The 18731-nt window shown below is 39.9% G+C and overlaps 1 protein-coding gene across 4 annotated transcripts in view; it reads left to right on the top strand.

The window, feature by feature from the left end:
* LOC105221361 (cAMP-dependent protein kinase type II regulatory subunit) overlaps positions 1 to 18731 on the top strand; it is a 65950-nt gene that overhangs the window by 38501 nt on the left and 8718 nt on the right. For all 4 annotated transcript variants that reach the window (XR_003753374.2, XM_011198271.3, XM_029046266.2 and 1 more), the window contains 2 exons: positions 7657 to 7877; positions 17694 to 17875. Coding sequence is in view for 3 of the 4 variants with exons in the window: in XM_011198271.3 (XP_011196573.2) it covers positions 7657 to 7877; positions 17694 to 17875 (403 nt within the window). In the remaining variant the exon portion in view is untranslated. The remainder of the gene's footprint in view (positions 1 to 7656; positions 7878 to 17693; positions 17876 to 18731) is intronic.

Genomic DNA, 18731 nt, shown 5'->3' with positions numbered 1-18731 from the left:
ACTAACTACTTTTCACTGCTACTTTATTAGTTTTGTTGTTGTTTGTTTTGTATAACAAAATAATAGTTTACCAACAAGATGCAAGAAGCATGAATATCAATTAGGGTGGCTTATGGATACAACAACAACAACAAGGTGTATATGTATGTACCTGCGCAAAAATAGACCTTCATGCACGAATCCATGCGTACCGTTATGCATGTTGGTGTATGGGTTTTCATAATTATGCAAATCACTTATCTGCAAACACAGAACTTTATGTTTAGTTTCAAAACTTTTCACTTTCGACTGAAATGCGGCGAATGCTCGAATGTGTACGAATGAACATCCGCAGCTGTGTGTGTGATAATCGTCGAAAACAAGCACTTACATTAATTTCAAACTTGGTCTGTCTTCCCGTCCCGCGCTATCTGCTTCTGTTTGAGTTGCATCCACTTTAAAATGAATTCGCCTTCCCCCGCTGAAAACGTCCGCGACTCTAAAGTGAAATACCGACGCGCACATACCTACACACCCATACTCGCACACGCAGCGCCCATTAGTGCCACACGGTCTGCAGCTGTGAACGCCAACACGATCCAGAAGTTGTTTCACCCGCCCCCGGCTGAGTCGGCTAAATGCGACGTTTACTCAAATCAGGCGAATCGGAAAAAGTTTTTCAATTAAATTCATTAATATGCAATGATTAAGTGGTTGCCGCTGCTTGCTGGCATCTCCCTTCGAGGAGCTTACGGTGTCGTCGATGTTGTTGTTGTTGTTGTTGTTTTTGGTCTCGTATATTTGAATGCTTTTGCATGTTCTGCTGTTTGTTCTTGCCACGCAGTCGTTACTGTTGACGACGCTGATTACTTTGGTGTTGGCTTTGGCTCAGCGCTGGCCAACCAAATCGCCCAGAAAGCATTTCGCTTCGACGAAAGTGAATTGCCCAATTAGATGTGTGGCATGAAGGCCTTGGATTGCGGGCAACTTTGGCTAAGTATTTTGTTATTGTGGTGATTTGATTGCGGTGTTGCCGCCGTAACTGCGAATTCCATGCTGAGAAATTTTGAAAGACCTGACGGACCATTAATGGAGCCATAAAGGATAATTGGGTGTCAAAGGAGTTAGTATTAGAATGTGATATGGACAAATAACGATTTATTTTTTGGCATGCCTTTGGCTGCTACCGTTGAGGGACATAGGTATTACGTATATACAAATTCTGTAATATTTGTAATGATGTTATTGCGGTTGTAGTTGTAGTTGTGATTTTCACTGGAGTGCTGAGTGATTTTATTAAACGTTAATTTGAATTAGCGGTGAAAATAATAACGGACACACCCATCACTCGCAATGTTGCTCATACGCATGGCTCATCCGACCCCCGCACCGACGCTAACACCCATACGAATACTCGTACTCTTTCAGGTTCAACGATTCTGATTTATGATTATATTTATCGCTGACAAGTCCCACAAGTGTTTAGTTGTGCATTCGCCTTCTTATTTGTTCGCTAAATTTTCAAATGAAACTCGCACTTGAGATATTTACACACGGAGCTAATAATCATAGACGGTTTGTTTACCTTTCGGCCACTATCACTCATTCTCAGCTCATATTGCTGCTTGCTTGATAGTGAATACGATGAACGCTCACAAACACCTTTCGGTAATTTAGATTTATTTGCGAGAAGCGACTGGGCGTCTTTCAATAAATCTCGGCAGCCGCACTTTATTGCCCAAACTGAGGCGGAATTCGATTACGAATAATAAATGGCGAAGCTTTCACCCAAGGCCACTGTCCAATGGACGCTGACCTCTTGCCTGAAGTTTTCATATTTATCAGGAAGGTTGAGCCAGAGCTTCGCGATATTTGCCAGGAACAGATTGGATGATTCTATATTTCTCATATAATCTCGTTCTGCATGCCTTTACAGAGCACCGTTGGTTTTCGCATACGCTGTTTTTTATTTCGAAAAGCTTCCTTACTATTTGCGTTCTTCTATTTACTGTTACACAAACATTACGTCATTTTAAACTTAGTAGTCGTTCTTCGAATTACTTCTTTCAAAAATTCCTTAAAGTCTTACAAATTCCAAATTCAAAGCGCAGATACAATACACAACAACATAACTGTTTTCCTGGAAACTGTTTTACCTTTAAAGTTTAATGCTTTTAACACGAAAATATTTGCTTCCATTGCCTTAAAGTCGTGCTTAAATTTCATGTTACCTTGTATGTAAGCACGAGCAGTCGAGCATTTCGGCAAGACGACTCACAGACCTACACACACATGGGTATTTTCGAGCTTTTCCGACATCTGCATGACATACGAGCTCGTGATATGAACCATAAATGCCATAATTGCGCTATATTACCGCATAAAGAATACAACAAAACGCATGAAATACTTTCATAAAGTGCAGTTAAAACTCATATTACAAATCTAAATGAGCCGTGCAAATCATTGTTCGGGCATACGGTTAAGCTTCGTTGTCTTTCCATAGGTACCCAATAGAGAAACGCGACAGTATTACAGAATATTTGGAGTATGACACGACATGACATGACAAGACAAGATATTACTTGACAAGACAAGACCTGACATGACAAGTCATGACAAGACAAGACAAGATGAGACATAACATGACATGACATGACCTGACATGACAAGACATGACAAGACAAGACAAGAAATGTCAAGACAACACAAGACAAGACAGGACAAGACAAGACATGCCAAGACACGACCAGACAAGACAAGACATGACATGACCAGACTTGACCTGACATGACCTGACATGACCTGTCATGACCTGACATGACAAGACATGACAATACAAGACAACACAAGACAAGACAAGACAAGACAAGAGAAGACATAACATGAGATGACATGACATGGCATGAGATGACAAGACAAAACATGAAATGATATGACTTGACAAGACAAGACAAGACAAGACAAGACGGGACAAGACAGGTCAAGACAGGATATGACATGACATGACATGACATGACATGACATGACAAGACAACACAGGACAAGAGAGGACATGACAAGACAAGACACCATAAGACAGGACAAGACAAGACAAGACAAATCAGAACAAAATCTGTTTCGATAAACTTAACGTATCTCAGGAAATTGCGAATCAGAAATTAGAACATAATACGTGGTTTTCACTGATCCGATCTTTTGTGGATGTCATCAAGACATTCTATTCTTCCTGTTTCAACTCTGAAGTAACTCAAAGTAAGGAAAGGACAAATTAAAAATAAATTCGAGTTAGTTGATATCATCACACCTATAGTCTATGTCAGTATTTCCTACTGGGCAGGCACTTGAGTGCTCAGCGACACATCAACAACTCATTTATTGACAAGTGGCACTCGTGATACCCATTGCACGGCAAGTGCTGCTCGCTCTTTAGGTAGCACCGACGCGTCTCAAATCCAGACAGACGTATCGGCTACTGTTTCACCTGAACAAGATTAACAACAACAATAACAAAATAATAATTGTTTGCAACAATTTATGTTGTAATCCAATTCGACAATGTACAGTTGTTGTTGTTGGCACATAACACACAACACATAAGCATAAGACAATATGGCAATGCATATGATAAGGTGTTGACAAGCTCTGTCAGGTTTTATGTTTTAATTCTCCTCAATCTTCGTGCAATTCCGAAATTTTATTGGAGCTTTTTTCATCGGCTCATTTAGTCTGCTTCGCCGTTGGCGCAAAATTTCTATTAGTCACGTACGAAGCTACACCGTTAGATGGCAGGGTGGTGAGCTTTGACTGTAAATCGCTCTGGAGAATGCAGGTGTTGCTCAAAAACGGTTAACGCCAGCCGAAAACCAGCCGTGTTGCGATGTGTGTGTATGTGTGTAATATGGAAACATTCGCACGGGTCTATAATGTGGAATAAAATATTCGCCGATGAGCAATAAAAATAAGGCCGATTCACGCGAAGTTTGTATGTACATATTCTTGCGTGCAATTAAGCGATTTTCAGTTTAGCGGATTAATTAGTGCGACGCTCGTAATTCGCAAAATTTCGGGGAAAAATGGTTTTGCACATTTGCATTTTGGCGCCGCATTTTTCGCCTAATTCATTTGGCTTCAACACGATGCACTCGCATTCAAGCGATATATTCGTATTTATTTTATGAGTACCGCTATGGAGAGAAGTTTTAAACTTAAACATGTTTACGCTATGAAAAATGTAAATTTAGGGGCGTTAGTTTGTACTGTAAGCACATACATATCGCTCATTTACTTGAATAGTGTCATAACTCAAAAAACATGATTTTTCAGGAGCGATATGTACATGTAGGATAGGATATACATGTGTGTGTGACAAATTTATGAGAGGTAGAGTGTAGCAAATTTTAAAGTAAACACATTGACAGCCTACCTGATGACATAGTTGTCATGTTGATAGACCCTTTTTTGAGCGATTTTCGATTCAGCGTATGGGAGCATAGTCGGCTCAATTATTTCCACGTACATTTTGGCATCCATGTTTTTTTAAATCCAATATAACGGACCTATACCGTAGTAAAAGAAGCCTCCCAATACGTTGATTTAACTCTCCCCTGTTTCACAGCCCTAGAAACAAATCTAGGATAAAATTAAGATTTTTCTGGCCTTTATTGATGTTCCCGGGAACAAAACAAAACATTTTTCGTTTCATCGGACTACGATATCTTGCGTAATTTTTCGACTCGCCAACGCAGCTCTTCAGTAATTTGAACTGTGGCCTGCACATGACGTGGTTCTAGTAAAGGCACTTTCAAATATCAATTTAAACACAAATTCCCAATATTTAGGCCTATGTTTTTGCATACAAAAATTACATGGCTAGAAGTTTTTAAGTGTAATAATTTCACTTATTTAAATTTTGATTAGGCACTGCTAGTATTTCGAACACATTTGTCGTTGTTGCTATATAAGTAGATAGTATTATGTCAAAAGTGGCGATAAAAAGCTAAAAATTCCCATGTCATACATGTAACAACAAGAATCGCCATCAAATGCTTGCAAAATAGAACTCCTCGAAAAGTAAGTGCTATTGGTTTACACACAAAAATATTTCAACTGAAATTGCATACAAACACAAACAACATTGTTGTTGGTGTTCTCGATCCACCAATGCAATCGAAGTAGATAGAAGAGGGAGGCAGAGTGCACAAATTCCCTTTGAAATTGGTATGCAAGTAGGTGTTGTTGTTGGTGTGGTATGCATTTCGTTGATCTCTTTGTATATGCCATCTGAAACCATATCTGTATATACGTATGCGACACGCACGCATGCTTTGTGTACAACCAGAATAGTTTCACACATTTGCCAGCGATACGTCAATAATAGTAGGCAGCACAACAAAATTAAGCGCTTTTATTGCTTTGTTATCAACGGCACTTCTTGATACAGACATATGTATATGCATACATACATACATACATACATATGTATATTTGAGAGCGAATGAATGTATTTTGGTTTGAACGTGTGGTGGCAATGTCAAGCATTATTGCGACCCTGGCAGTCGAACACTATACAAATATACCCTGCAAAAAAAGCTACAAGTCCGGTATGAGTTCGCGATTAGCCACAAAGTAACATGTGACTAGTGACACCTTTGATCATTTCAGATGGAACGAAGAGACTAATTGTACTCTTTTGTGCCAGAAAGACTGACCACGATAAGAGATTATTCGTTTACGAGCTTTTATCCACTAGTCATCGCTTTTAACCTAAAACATCTACAATAAATTATTATTTTTTTTTAATTTAATTTATATTTTTCATTTTCCTCAGACTTTCAGCGAGAGTTCCAAGTGAGAATCATATACTTTGGCTAATTCAAACATATTTTCCACATTGCAGTTGGCTCGTAGCTTTCCTGTTGGGTGTACATATATCTGTATGTACTACAATGTGCACGTGAGTGTGTGGAATTTGTCAATTGCAATGATTGTTGGCTTGAATCCTTGCTTGCAAGGCAAGCCAATCGATCAACTGCATAAGCTTACATACACACAGCTGTACAAGCTGTGCAAGTGTTCTCTTATGTACATATATGTATATCAAATTTATATGTGTTTGCATGTACATGACGTAGGAAGCCAGTAAAGCCAAAGTTGACAGACATTTGATTTACTTAGACAGCTAGTAAGTTGCCTGGTAAGTCAACTGAGAAACGATGAGTGGGAGGCGCACACTTACCTCCATATGTATGTATGTACGTATGTTTGTACAGAAATCTACAACAATAGCAGTTACTAGCCAACCGCCAAACCGCTTCCAAAAACAAAGGCGGGCGGGTGGTTAAGACAAACAGCCAACGAACGGTGTTTGTGCCGTCGCTTTATTCGAAAGCATTTTCATGTAGTTGTACGTATGTATTTATTACTGTCGAATACTTGCCCAAGTACTTAAGCACACAATTGAAAATTTGAAAGGTGCAATCGATTGTGCGGCTCCTACCAGAGGCGGGTTAACATTGCAACTTTGCTTGCATCGGCTGATAACTGTTAATCTCTGCTATTTGTCTGTAGAGGCTCTTTGAGTATGTGCCAACCGGATTGTTCGTCTTCATCTTCAGCTGTTTTGTTGTTCTATGATTTTGCTTTGTTAAAAGAGGTGCTACTCTATGGTGGTTTTGGGGAAGACTGCAGAGTATTAGTCCCTGATTAAGCAATTATTATAATCGTTCCCATGTGTAGACCAGAATGTCTTGACTACTTCTACAAGACCATTGTTGGACTACAGACTATCATAACGGTATTCTTCACTTTAATTACTTGCTTAACTCCCTCAAATCGACAAATTATCCAACTATTGTCCTTCGCTCTCTCCAATCGCAAGTGTAAATTCGAATAGAATCAAATTAATTTCCCCTCGTTTCTTTCGCGCTCCAACTCAAGCAAAAGTTTCTCCAGCGAAAGCACTCAAAAGCCGCGTTGAAGCTCAGCCACCTTCCCGGCTGTACGACTATAAGTACTCTATAAATATGTATATATGTATGTATATGTAAATGTAATGTGAATTTGTATGTGTGTGAGTCGCTTGCGCTGGCGGGAGGCGCTTCCGCTGTCCGACGCAAAAATACGTTGATTGAGAAACAACAAAGCGCGCTTACGGTCATTGGCTGACGGCGGCAGTTGGCACTTGTCTATGCTCGATAGCCAAACACCGATACACAAACACACCTGGGTAAATACACAAGTACAATTGTTTACTTGGACGGACGGACGGACAATAGCGCGCCACAAATGGAAGCGTGTCTGAGCACCCGCCGAGCTATTTTTAAAGTGCTGATCAGCAATGCCGTCTTCTCGCTACAATTTAACTCCAGATGCTGCCAAGTGGCCGATGAACGCCGATTACTTAAGTAACGTACTTAGAGTGCGCGCATACACTCCCGCAGACATACATACGTACATACAAATACAACGAAAGGTGCGTGCCGCATGAATTAACAATTGAGGTGATGTAATTGTGTGGGTAGCTACTTGTTCGAGCACCCACACATCGGACTTACACTGGAAACTTACAATTCTTCGAAGTGTCTTTGATAATTGTTGTTGTAGCAACCACTCACTCTCATAATGTAAACAGCAATATGCTAAAGTTTGATAATTCTTTCTTTTCGATATTTACAGAGCGGAGAACATGTCGGCCGAATCTAAGCAGCGCATTCAGGTGCCCGAGGCATTGAGGGAAGTGCTCTTGGAGTTCTCAATAGCATATCTGCTGGAGCAACCGGGCGATGTGATCGAATATGCAGTACAGTATTTTAATAAATTGCAGTCAAATCGCCAGGCAGCTGCAAATTTCTATCGGCCAGACTCCCCAGAGAGCAGCATCATATCACAGGAAGAAGGTAAGCGGCTGAGATTAGTTTATAAAATCCAATCTAAAATTAAAAATATAATGAGACAAATTAAAAAAAAGGGAAAGCAAAATTAGCACCTTCCTTCAACGGCCAATCCCTTTCTGACCACGTCAACTGTCATTCATTAATATTTGACCATATACAATAAGGTTCGATCTAAAAGGAAGTAATATGCTTAAAAAGCCAATTCACGCTAAATTTATAAAAAGTTTTTTAATTGTCGTTCGCTTCGTTGGAATACGAAGGCTATATTTGATGGCTCCCTCCTGAAGTAAAATCAATACAATAAATTCTGCGAAATTGATATAAATTAATTAATTAAATATTTTGTGCCACTTAAACAGCCACTCCTTCTTCAGAGAATTATCAGCTAAATTCTTCCAAAATGGACTAATTCCGATACTTATACTTCTATTTGATGCTGATCAATAATTTTAACTTTTTCTATCAAATCATGTCTTCTTCATGTTGTTCGTTACATCGAGTACTTACAAATCCCGAACCCGATGTTCGTTATTTAAGGTACTCAATGTAAAAAAATAGCTTGTTCGTTATAAGCGGTTTTCGTTAAAACGAATATTCGTTATTTCGGAAAGCTACTGTATGTATGTATCGCTTTGGTGGTGGCATATTTTACGTGCGTGAACAAAATTTCTAATAGTCCGTGTGCCTCTTGGCTTTTGAATGTCGTGAATGTCATTTGTTTGTCTTTTTCGCTTTTTTGGTAGTTTTGATCGTTTCTTTGTATGCTTGATGTTGTAGGTGTGGTTTCCGTGAATATATTCACTTTGGCGAATGACATCGGTGATAATGCTTGCATGCAAATATTTAGGATGTTTTTGCTTGCGATAGTCGGCTGATTAAAATGGATAACGGTTGTTTCACCAAGAACAACAATTTTTCGCACACATTTTGCTGTACCGTTATATACAGCGACACATATATATACAACTGAATATTATAAACTTAAATACGGATATACTTAGATACGGATATACGGAAGTCTGAGAATTCAACTTAATCATACATAACACGACTCAAATGTTCCTCTATATGGATATAATTATACTTAGAGCTTGCTAAAATGTGTTTTAATTTCACGTTGCCTTGATAAATCTACTTCATCTTGAGTTCCTTTAAGACTTTCGCTTAAATTGGTTCCAGTTTCTAAACGAACAAAATGACTGCGTTAATATTCAAGCGTATGTATTTCGTGCACCCTCTCATCAAACCGCTGGCGTCAACGCATTTCCACTTCGCTTTATCCACACATTCTGGCTTGCATCGACGACAGGTCAAGTGGCATTTATTGGGTTAGTTTGTTCAAATTATAGACGCTTCTCATTATGTGTCAGCAACTTTGAATATGCTCACATTCTCGTTGTTGTTCTTGTTTTTGTTATTTTTAGCATCCTTCGTTCACCATGCTAAAAAAATGTGTGTTTGTTTTGTTGTCTTTACGCTCGATCGAACTTGGTCAAAGGCGCTTCACCCAAGCGTTTTGACCCGCTTGCTCCGACTTCGGCCACTTCACTATGCTTTGCCACAAATTTACACAGCTTCGCTCTGTTCGTCCTGCTCGCTCATCGCAGCGTCAGTTTATTTTTGCGTCAGCAGCTGTCAGCATTGTGGCCGACATCACTTCACTCTAACCGTTCTTGTCGGGGTTGTGCTAAGAACTTGCCTCATTAAAGAACTATTAATTATTTGCTCAGTCTCCGCTGATGCGCACCGCTTTGGCGGTAGGTGGGACAGTTGGCGTTGCGATTCGAGACCTAAGCCATACCAATCACTTCAAAGGCTTCTTTGTGAACATGCCCATTAATTTTCGTTTATCGCCAGCTGTCATTGTAATATTTTTGTTATTGCTTACTGAAATGTGAAAGAGTGTTTGAAAGAGCAAAGAAGCACTAAACGCCCGAAGAAAACTAAATATATTCGAAAGGGTACTCTACTATACCTGGCTAACATACTTGATGGGTGTTCTTTAAGACATCGAAAAATGTTTAATGAGCTTTTTCGATGGAATTGCCAAAGAGTTTAATTTAGTTTAGTTTAGTTTATTATGGTATCATTGACCCCCAAATTTATTCAGTAAAATTTAGTTGGCGGTTTGGTGAGCTAGAATGATCATGAAGTCAGAGAAAGACCCATAAAGATCTACCTCAAAAGAGATGTTGTCCAAACTACTTTGAGTATCACAATTTTTAAAACTTCGATTTCATTGAGAAAGGATTATTGCTCGTATTCGGTAGATCTCAATCTTGTTAATATTTATGGTAAGATATATTTCCTAATTTGAATTCCGGATCGTTCTTTATTATCTTTCATTCGCAAATGCTTTCTCTTACTAAAGAGCTGAATAAAGCTCCCCGTTCTGAAGTTTACTCCTAAATAGACCTCTTCGCATAAACACGTAAAACATTTGAAATTTCCTGCGATGTCCGTTGTCACGAATCAAAGGGAGGATATATAATGCTCCTCGGTTTCGGCAGCGATGAGCTTTTGCAAAGCTCCTCATCTAAAATCATTAAAAATACTTCATTTCTCATTAGAGGCAATGCTGTGTGGATCTAAATAAGAAGTGACGTAAGAATGTACATGGCCATATACTATTATAAATTTGATTCATGTTGGAATTTATTAATATACTCACGCTTTCGCTGCTCGGAGCGAATTATCGATTTGCGCTCGCATAAACGGCTACCCGCCTACGGGCCAATAAATTCAGATGTTGGAGCTGTGTTGTGGCAACGCCGTTAGGTGCTAAGCAGCGGCTTACAACCTTCTGTGTCCTTTGTACACACAAAAGCTCGCAGAAACCATATTTCATTATACTTTCATTCATTTCGCTTGATAGCTTGTACAGGTTGCTGATTCGTTGACAGCGCCTTAAGAGCCATTAAAAGAACACAAACACAGTTTCACAGTATCTTAAACACACATACAAACATGTTTGTGATGCTGAGTGCTTGGCCACCTACTATTATTGATCGTCGCCAGTCAATCATGCGACATCAAAGCCTCTGCCCACTGACAATGACGATTTCATTAGAGAGCAAAAGCAGCACAGCGCATCTCGACAGACTCACTCCCCTCATATCTACTGTTGGATGTGTATGTAGGCTCTACCTGTGCTCTCTCTTTCATGGATTTCTAAGCATTTTTCCGTTCCGTATTTGCTTCGATTCTCCACTCCCTTCCTTCTGGGCGATTGCTAAACCGCTCAAGCGGAGGTTCCTCATCCATTTTGTATCCCATGTATTGTGTCTTTGTTTTAACTCATCCTTCAAATTATTCCCGTTTATGAGAAATGGTCTCGTATTTTAATAGGGCGGGTTCGTAGCCAGATATAGACAGGTGTCTCTATGTGTGTGGGCAAGTGGTAAGCTCTTGTTGGCTATTAACAACATTTTAATGCGATTTATTCGAGAGCGCAGCTGTCTCTTGAAGGGTCCGTCGATTTCCCTCTCGAATGCTGGCTCTTCTAAGGCAATGCGTGAAAGTAGTAAACAATATTTGTTGGATTTGATTGCTTTCCTCATCCGTTTTGTCACTTTCACATTTTTTGGGCTCTGCTTGTTCATATATATTTAGCAATGTGTGAGTGCTACCGTTATATAAAGGGTGCTAACTAGGTGCGGTTGCTTTCTAGAAAGTAGAATTTTGCTTATTACCTATAGCTATGTGGCACTTTTAAGGCTCCTTATCGGTATAACAAAGGACTGGCTTAAGCTGTCCAAGTGGGATCTCCGGTGGCACAGGAGATCTGCCTCCTTTAACCTAACCTAACCTAAGGCGTCTCATCCAGTAAAAACCTATTTCTTCGGCAATATTTAAAAACATTATTTTATTAAAAAAACCTCTTTATTTTCAATTCCAAAAAAAAAAAAAAAATCAGACACCCGTTATCACATCCGTTCAGTTCATGTGTGTGAGTGTTGGCAAGGCCCTTATGCTTCTGGATATGTTGACACGTACGGCTCTCCAACTTGTTGGATTCTGTGGTTTCAGTACAACACTGTGGAAGGGGACTCATCCATCGTCTATGTTTGTGTATGTCAAGCCGCTTCATTGCCTTTTTCTCTCTGTATTTCTGCTTTTCCACTCCAATGCGCCGTTGAACAAACACTTACATACAAACATTATCTTGTTCATCGCACAAATGAAAGTAAGCGCGCACCGATGTCGCTGAGGTCCAACCGCAGCTGCAGTCGTTCGACGTCCAGTGTAGCTGACAGTTCGGCTTTGTGGACACTTATGAAGATTTAATTCGCTGCGTTGTACCCGTAGAGTTTCAAGTGCCGCGCTGTCCTTCCTCTCGCAACGGTATTAATGAAGGACGTGTTGCTAATTAATTGCGTTCCGCATTGTGTCCTCGCGTGAGGCTTTTGTCGCTGAATTATCACAACATTGCAAAGCTCCACGCGTCACTTTGGATTAATCCGTCGCAGCCACGCCAAAAACGTTATTTGCATAAAACGCATAACGCTAGCCGATGCGGTGAGCTTGTTAGTGACAGCACTTTTCGATGATAAGCAAAAGTGTTTTGCTGCCAGTTTGAATTCCGCAATAAAAAAGTGAAAATAAAATAAAATTGTATAAAAATTTGCATATCTCAAGGCGCGTGAGCTTACGCCTGCAAAAAGTGTTGGCAAAATATATCGCCGCTTGTTGTGACCCCGTTAACGCGTTTGAAGCTCGCAAGTAGGCAACGGCGCGCACCTGTTACGGATCGAGCAAATTATCGCAGTGACCGTTTTGTTGTAACTCCCCAAGGCGTCGGTGCGAATTTGCGGTGTTTTGCGAATTTCGCGTTATTCGCCGACAATGGTGACGAGCACTCGCTGTCATCGCTGGTTTACCACCGGTGGCTGCACTTGGCAATATTATTTTGGGTTTTATTTCATCGCTTTTGCTGTGCGCCGCCCACACTCACTCGCCGTTTAAGGTTGGCGACGTAACGCGATTATATTAATGCAATGCTTAATTAACCCAGAAAAGTACGAGTGTACGGAACATAAATAGTGTCATTAAATGTGGAACAATAAATGCGCACCCATTTTCTGTTACCTAGAATTGTGGACACACACGCAGACAATTTTTGGCTGTTCTACGTTGAAGATTTGTTATTTTATCTGTTGCCCCTAACGCAAACGTTCCTTCATTATTTGCCTTATCACTTTCATAGTCTCTTGTGTGAAGGATTCTCACTTTGATATTTAATGATTTTTCCACTTTCCTTACTTAGATTTCAAACTTCCGCAAGTTTTTCGTTTGTAAATTATCCACAAGTGTCGGTTTAATGAAAAACGAATCATGAAATGAAGCCTTGGCGAAACTGCAGAAGAAAACATTTTTTGGTCATCGAACTGTTAAATTTCTTGTAGTCTGTCTTCCTTCACATCTTCTACATGTCGCAGTTTTCTGTGAGTTCTAGTCAATAAATATTTTTGTATTTTTCGTCCTCGAAAATGCTGACAACAAATTCTCCTAACGTCATCGGTTATTGACTCCGCTTCTTCCAACCGAACATTACTTACTCAAGTAGACCCCTCGACGGAGTGTGTCAGAATGACCCCACTAAAGCTCAACTTGAGAAAAATATTGTTTTGACTTTTGACTTACGCAACACATTTCACAGTTTCATTTCATCAGCATGATGAATTTGTTACATATCCTTCAAGGTTAGTATTACATATATGTGCACAGAAAGCTGAAATTCCTCGCTTAAATTAACAAATGTGAATCTACAAACGCGTATAAATTTACATTCCCAACATTTCATTTAATTATTCCGCTACTACAGGCCCTTCCTGCTTAACAGAGTCATTGGTAGCCTCCACTCTTTCCATCGCTTGGATTACTCATTTTATTTTCACACTGAATTTCAAGCATTTCAACTTACGAGTATATAATTATTTTTTTCAGTATCAGTTTTTGAGGGCAAACATTTTTATAAGAAAAGCTTTAGAAAGTCTAAATTTTGTAAAAGCTCTCTTGAAATGAAATGTTGTAGCAATGTTAACAATGAGTAATTTGTCACTTAGGGTTCAACCCTGCTTCGCAAGCATAACATTAGATTGCATTTGGCGATCGTCCACCGATTTCATACTCCTTCAGTTATCCATATATTTTAGATTGTACCCACTCGTTTTAAAGTAGTCGAACCTAAATATTTTTTTGTTGCGACTGGAATGTCTGTTTTATGTACACTTTATACCATATCTTTAACATAAGGATTACGCCACTTGTTATTGTATTTTGCACCTCTTGGTTTTGCATGCCACGCGCGTCTGGCACACATTCACACGCACACACACACTGAAAAGACTTAAGCTTTCATGAAATCTCTAAATCAATTCTTGCAACGCATTTAAATGCGGGGAAATCTGAAAGCGAAGTTAGCGTTAATAGCGCATTTCCCTCGATCCATATTTCATATTTACTGCCTGTGAGTCCCGGATGCGCTGCAGTTGTGGCTCTGTTTCTATATTTAGCAGCTTTAAGTGGAAGCTTCGCATTCAACTTTTTTAATGCCACACTTATCAGCTGCTTGTAGTCGTCATGTTCCCCTGTGTGTGTGTGTGTGTCAGTGTGGGTGCGCGCGCGTGCGTTAATAATGCCAACAACAACAATAACAATAGTATTTTGCAAAGGGAGTTTTATAAGTTATACATTCAACAAGTAGCAGCATAATTTTCCATCTCATGCGAGTGAGCGTGTGTGTGCTTGGAGGCAACACCAACAGCAACATAAAGCATTGCAAACTCAAAAATAGCTCCAATTAAAAACAAAACACAAAAACAGTATTAAAATTAAAAACTAACAACTAACTAATACAATTAAGTACGGCATAACTAGTACCTGAGCGAAAATAAACTGCGCAAAACAACAACAACAACAACAACAGCGTCAACAATAACATCGCATAACTAACCAAGCCGCGAAGCATTCGCACAAAATTTAATTAAGCCACTCAAAAGTGCATGCGTGTGTGATTGTGCGAGCTCGCGAAGAACCGTACGTGGGCGTCACTGCATTTCTTCGCATTCCGTGCGCATCCACTGAGCGCCCACGCGCTGGTGCAGTCGAGCGCTCGAACCGTTGCCATAGCATCGCCGAACAGCACAGCGGGGTAACGAAAACGCTTCTGACATCGCGACGCGTTGCAACTAGCTGTGCGCACTCTACCGTAAACGCGTAATTTCTTGTGGCACGCCCGCCCGCTGGCGCATTGCCGCTGCCCTGCGCCTCTTCCACACGCATCCGTCTTTCGTTTGAACGCTTCCGCGCCCGCGTTCTCGCAAATCAGCGTCATTTGCCGCCAGCGCCTCTCCCGAGATGGCTTCTCAAGTTTCCACTGCCACTGCCAGTATGCTTCTCGGTAAGCTTATGAAAACACACGAGTCCCACACACACCACAACCTCTCACAATTACTTATCACAATTATCAACCTTATTATCGTGACAGCGCTGTCATTAGGCACTCGCGTAAACGCAGAACCTGGAACTCCTGGCAATAAGAATTGGAGGTAATTGTTGTTAGGAAAGCAACAAAAAACAATTAAAGACATGTTGAAGATTCTCTCAATGACAATATCCAGCTAAGACGTCATGATTTTAAATATACTCGTTTTTTGTCGCCTCGGATTCCATAGTTTTCTTTCAAAATCATTTCAGAACTTTTAAGTAAGATAGACTCCGGATATTTTAAAGAATTAAGAATTATTTCCAGGTATTTTTCGGGTAAGGTTAATCTTTTTTCCGAATTTCATAAATTATTCTCCGCTGAGAAGGCACACTGCGCAGAGAACTCCCACATCTCACATCTCCGAATTGGAATTGCAACATGATTGCAGCAATTAAACGCCAAAGTGCATTCTTAATTGAGATGCGTAAATTAATTGCGATTTAATGCGCCCATGGATTTGTGGGTGGCCACCGCAACAGGCACCGCCGCCAACGCAAAGGCAAACGCAATGAAAATTATGACTGTCCCGTGGGTATATTCAGTTCGTGTCATTGTTATTGTTGTTGCTGTACTGCAACTGTTTGCCTTCGCTCTTGTGGCTGTTGCTGTTGTTGTTGTTCTTACTGTTGCATTTAGCTGCAGTGAAACGGAAATGAATTCCAATTCGTAGAGTCATTTTGCCCCGGAGAAGACTTGAATGGGCGAATGGACGAAGAAGCAGAAAAGCGGTAAAGTGTCAGCAAATGAAATAAAAGGAAACTACAAACCAGAGCTCAAGTTTAACAAATTGCATCAACTTGAGTTTACTTCGGGAGTCTTACGTCCGGAATTATATTGTACTGATTTTGAGTTTATATTGAATTTTTTTCTGCTTCACTTACATACGGACATGTTTCCGGCTCAATCTTCACTAAATCACTTAATTGAATGGAATTGCAAGTAATCATCGATAGATTCTGAAGATTTTAGAATGCGCCAGAGGATAGAGAAGAGTCGAAACCGTGAACTCTTTTTATCGAAGTAACGCATAAGGCGTACATATAAGCTGTTCTCTTTATCAACTGTCTGCTTGTTGTTACTTCGAAAACTAATTAGAAGGACTTCATTTTCGATCGATGAATAGAGAGGCCTGATTTTATTTGCAAATATATGCATCTATTCCTACAAATTTACATTCATGCTTACATACATACACACACACATACATATCTCAACATCGAATGGCATATATTAGGTTTACAACGCAGCTGCGCTGCTCTGCTTGGCCACAAAATATTACATTCAACAACACCTACATACCCACAAATGCATATTTGTATGCAACGCACGCATTTGCATGCATTTTAATTAAATTTATGGAATTCCCACTTGTTTGCTGTAAATATTTGCCAATGAGCCAAACGAATCAGCTATTCTAGCGCCTAAAATGCAAATACACACAAATATACCGTTCAGCGGTTGCTCAAATTTCACTTTGGCTTTCATCATGAAATTCACGAATTGTACAAATTTTGTGATTTTTCTGGCTATTTTGAGCAAGACAAACATTATGGAAAGTTGACAATTTAATTCATTTCGGCGCTTTATCTGACCTTGTCTAAAATCACTTCTGCATTAGCATCATGATCTGGATGATGGATTCCCCTCAACGTTGAAAATAAAACCAAATCACTTGTCGCTAACGCCTGTGACTTCTAATTAGAAAATCTCGCACTTCGTATTCGACTGGCGCAAGTAACGGCGTCTGCCGTCCGCTGTCCACGTTTGCATTTCAAAGCGAGTCCATTCAAAAATGATTTATGCTAGCGCAAATTGCCCGTGAAGTCTCGCACATTTGTTCGCTAAAAGTGCAAATCATTTAATTTCATTAAGTTTTTGACGGAGAACCGCATATTTTGCATGTTAAGTGCGACAACGCTGTGTACAGCACCCAGCGACCCAGCGTGGCGTATAAGTAATGCACTTAGTACGCGCACGTACACACACACCCACACATACAGACATGTCACACAACTAAATCGACATTAGTTCATTGCGCGACCGTTAGTTGATGGGATTTGAGTGCTGGAAGAAGCGGCGCCCTTCGAATTCTACAAAGGAAGCATTGCTTAAGTATCCAACGAAGATAGAATTCTCAACACTCTGAAACTAAGAATCATTATAAAAACAACAGCTATGTCATTTTGGGCTTATGAAGGACTAAATTTGTTCTTCTTAGTTTTCGCATCGTCATTTGATCTTTTGACAACTTCGTACATTTTTATCATCGGCCGATTGTCGTTCGCAATTTTCTCATTATTAATTGATCACTTTTCTTTTTTTATCTTCAGAACCAGTCCGTCGTTTTACCACACGCCGCAAATCTGTATTTGCCGAGGCTTATGATCCAGAAAACGACGCCGACGATGACGAGGCCGAACGCAAGGTCTATCCCAAGTCAGACGAGCAGCGCGCTCGCCTAACCGATTCGGTGAAGAATGTACTGTTATTCCGTTCGCTGGATGATGAACAGGTGAGTGCGGGACATCTTCGAAATAACGCCGACAGATACCCACATATATATTTACATCCAGTACATAAATAGCATATTGTCTTTACCCACCCACAGATACTCGTGGGGTTCATAAGATTGTACTCGTATTTCATTGTAATTCTTGTGAAAAGTATTAAATTTTATTTCCACTTACACTTGCCCCAGTATATGTGTGTGTGTGTGTGTATAACGGAATTGTTTGCCATAATTTGCGGTTTTTGTGTAGCGCTTAAACTGAGCACATTGTTGTTGCCTCATGCCAGTTGACTTTTAATGAGGTAATTTTCACGAAATGCAGTTGGAATTTTTTCGAACAATCACTCAAATGAACAAGTGCTTGTGCTACTTGCTATGCAACCTAACCGCACTTAAAACGCTTCAAACACAAGCAATGCATAATAGCCGAACGAAGCGTGTCGCAACGAACTTCCAAATTCAAATTCTTGTATTTGCTTAAATTTCGCTCAAATTCGAATACAAATTCGATTAATAGCGTAAGTGCAAAGTGTCTTCTGTGTCGCTTCTGTGGGTATTTTTAAATTTCGTCTGTTCAATTTTTCACGCGCAAATAGACAAAAAATTTTGATTTATTTTACATCATCATTTCAGCACACACGCACACACAGAGTGAATTTAGAGTGAATTTCACAACTTTTCTTCATTATTTTCAAATATGAAATACGCAAATGTAGACTCTTCGCTCAATTCGCGCGAAACCCTTAAATTCGCATCCTTAGCTCTGTATAACCAATTCAGCTTTCATTTGCACACTTTCAACATTTGCATTTCATTTAATGTGAATCTCCACATCTCCACCAGCCGCGATTCTTTGGTA

Source organism: Zeugodacus cucurbitae, chromosome 6 (genome assembly GCF_028554725.1).
Source record: "Zeugodacus cucurbitae isolate PBARC_wt_2022May chromosome 6, idZeuCucr1.2, whole genome shotgun sequence".
NCBI lineage: Eukaryota > Metazoa > Arthropoda > Insecta > Diptera > Tephritidae > Zeugodacus > Zeugodacus cucurbitae.
The sequence above is the reverse complement of the archived record's forward strand: the minus strand, read 5'-3'. Positions and strand labels throughout refer to the sequence as shown.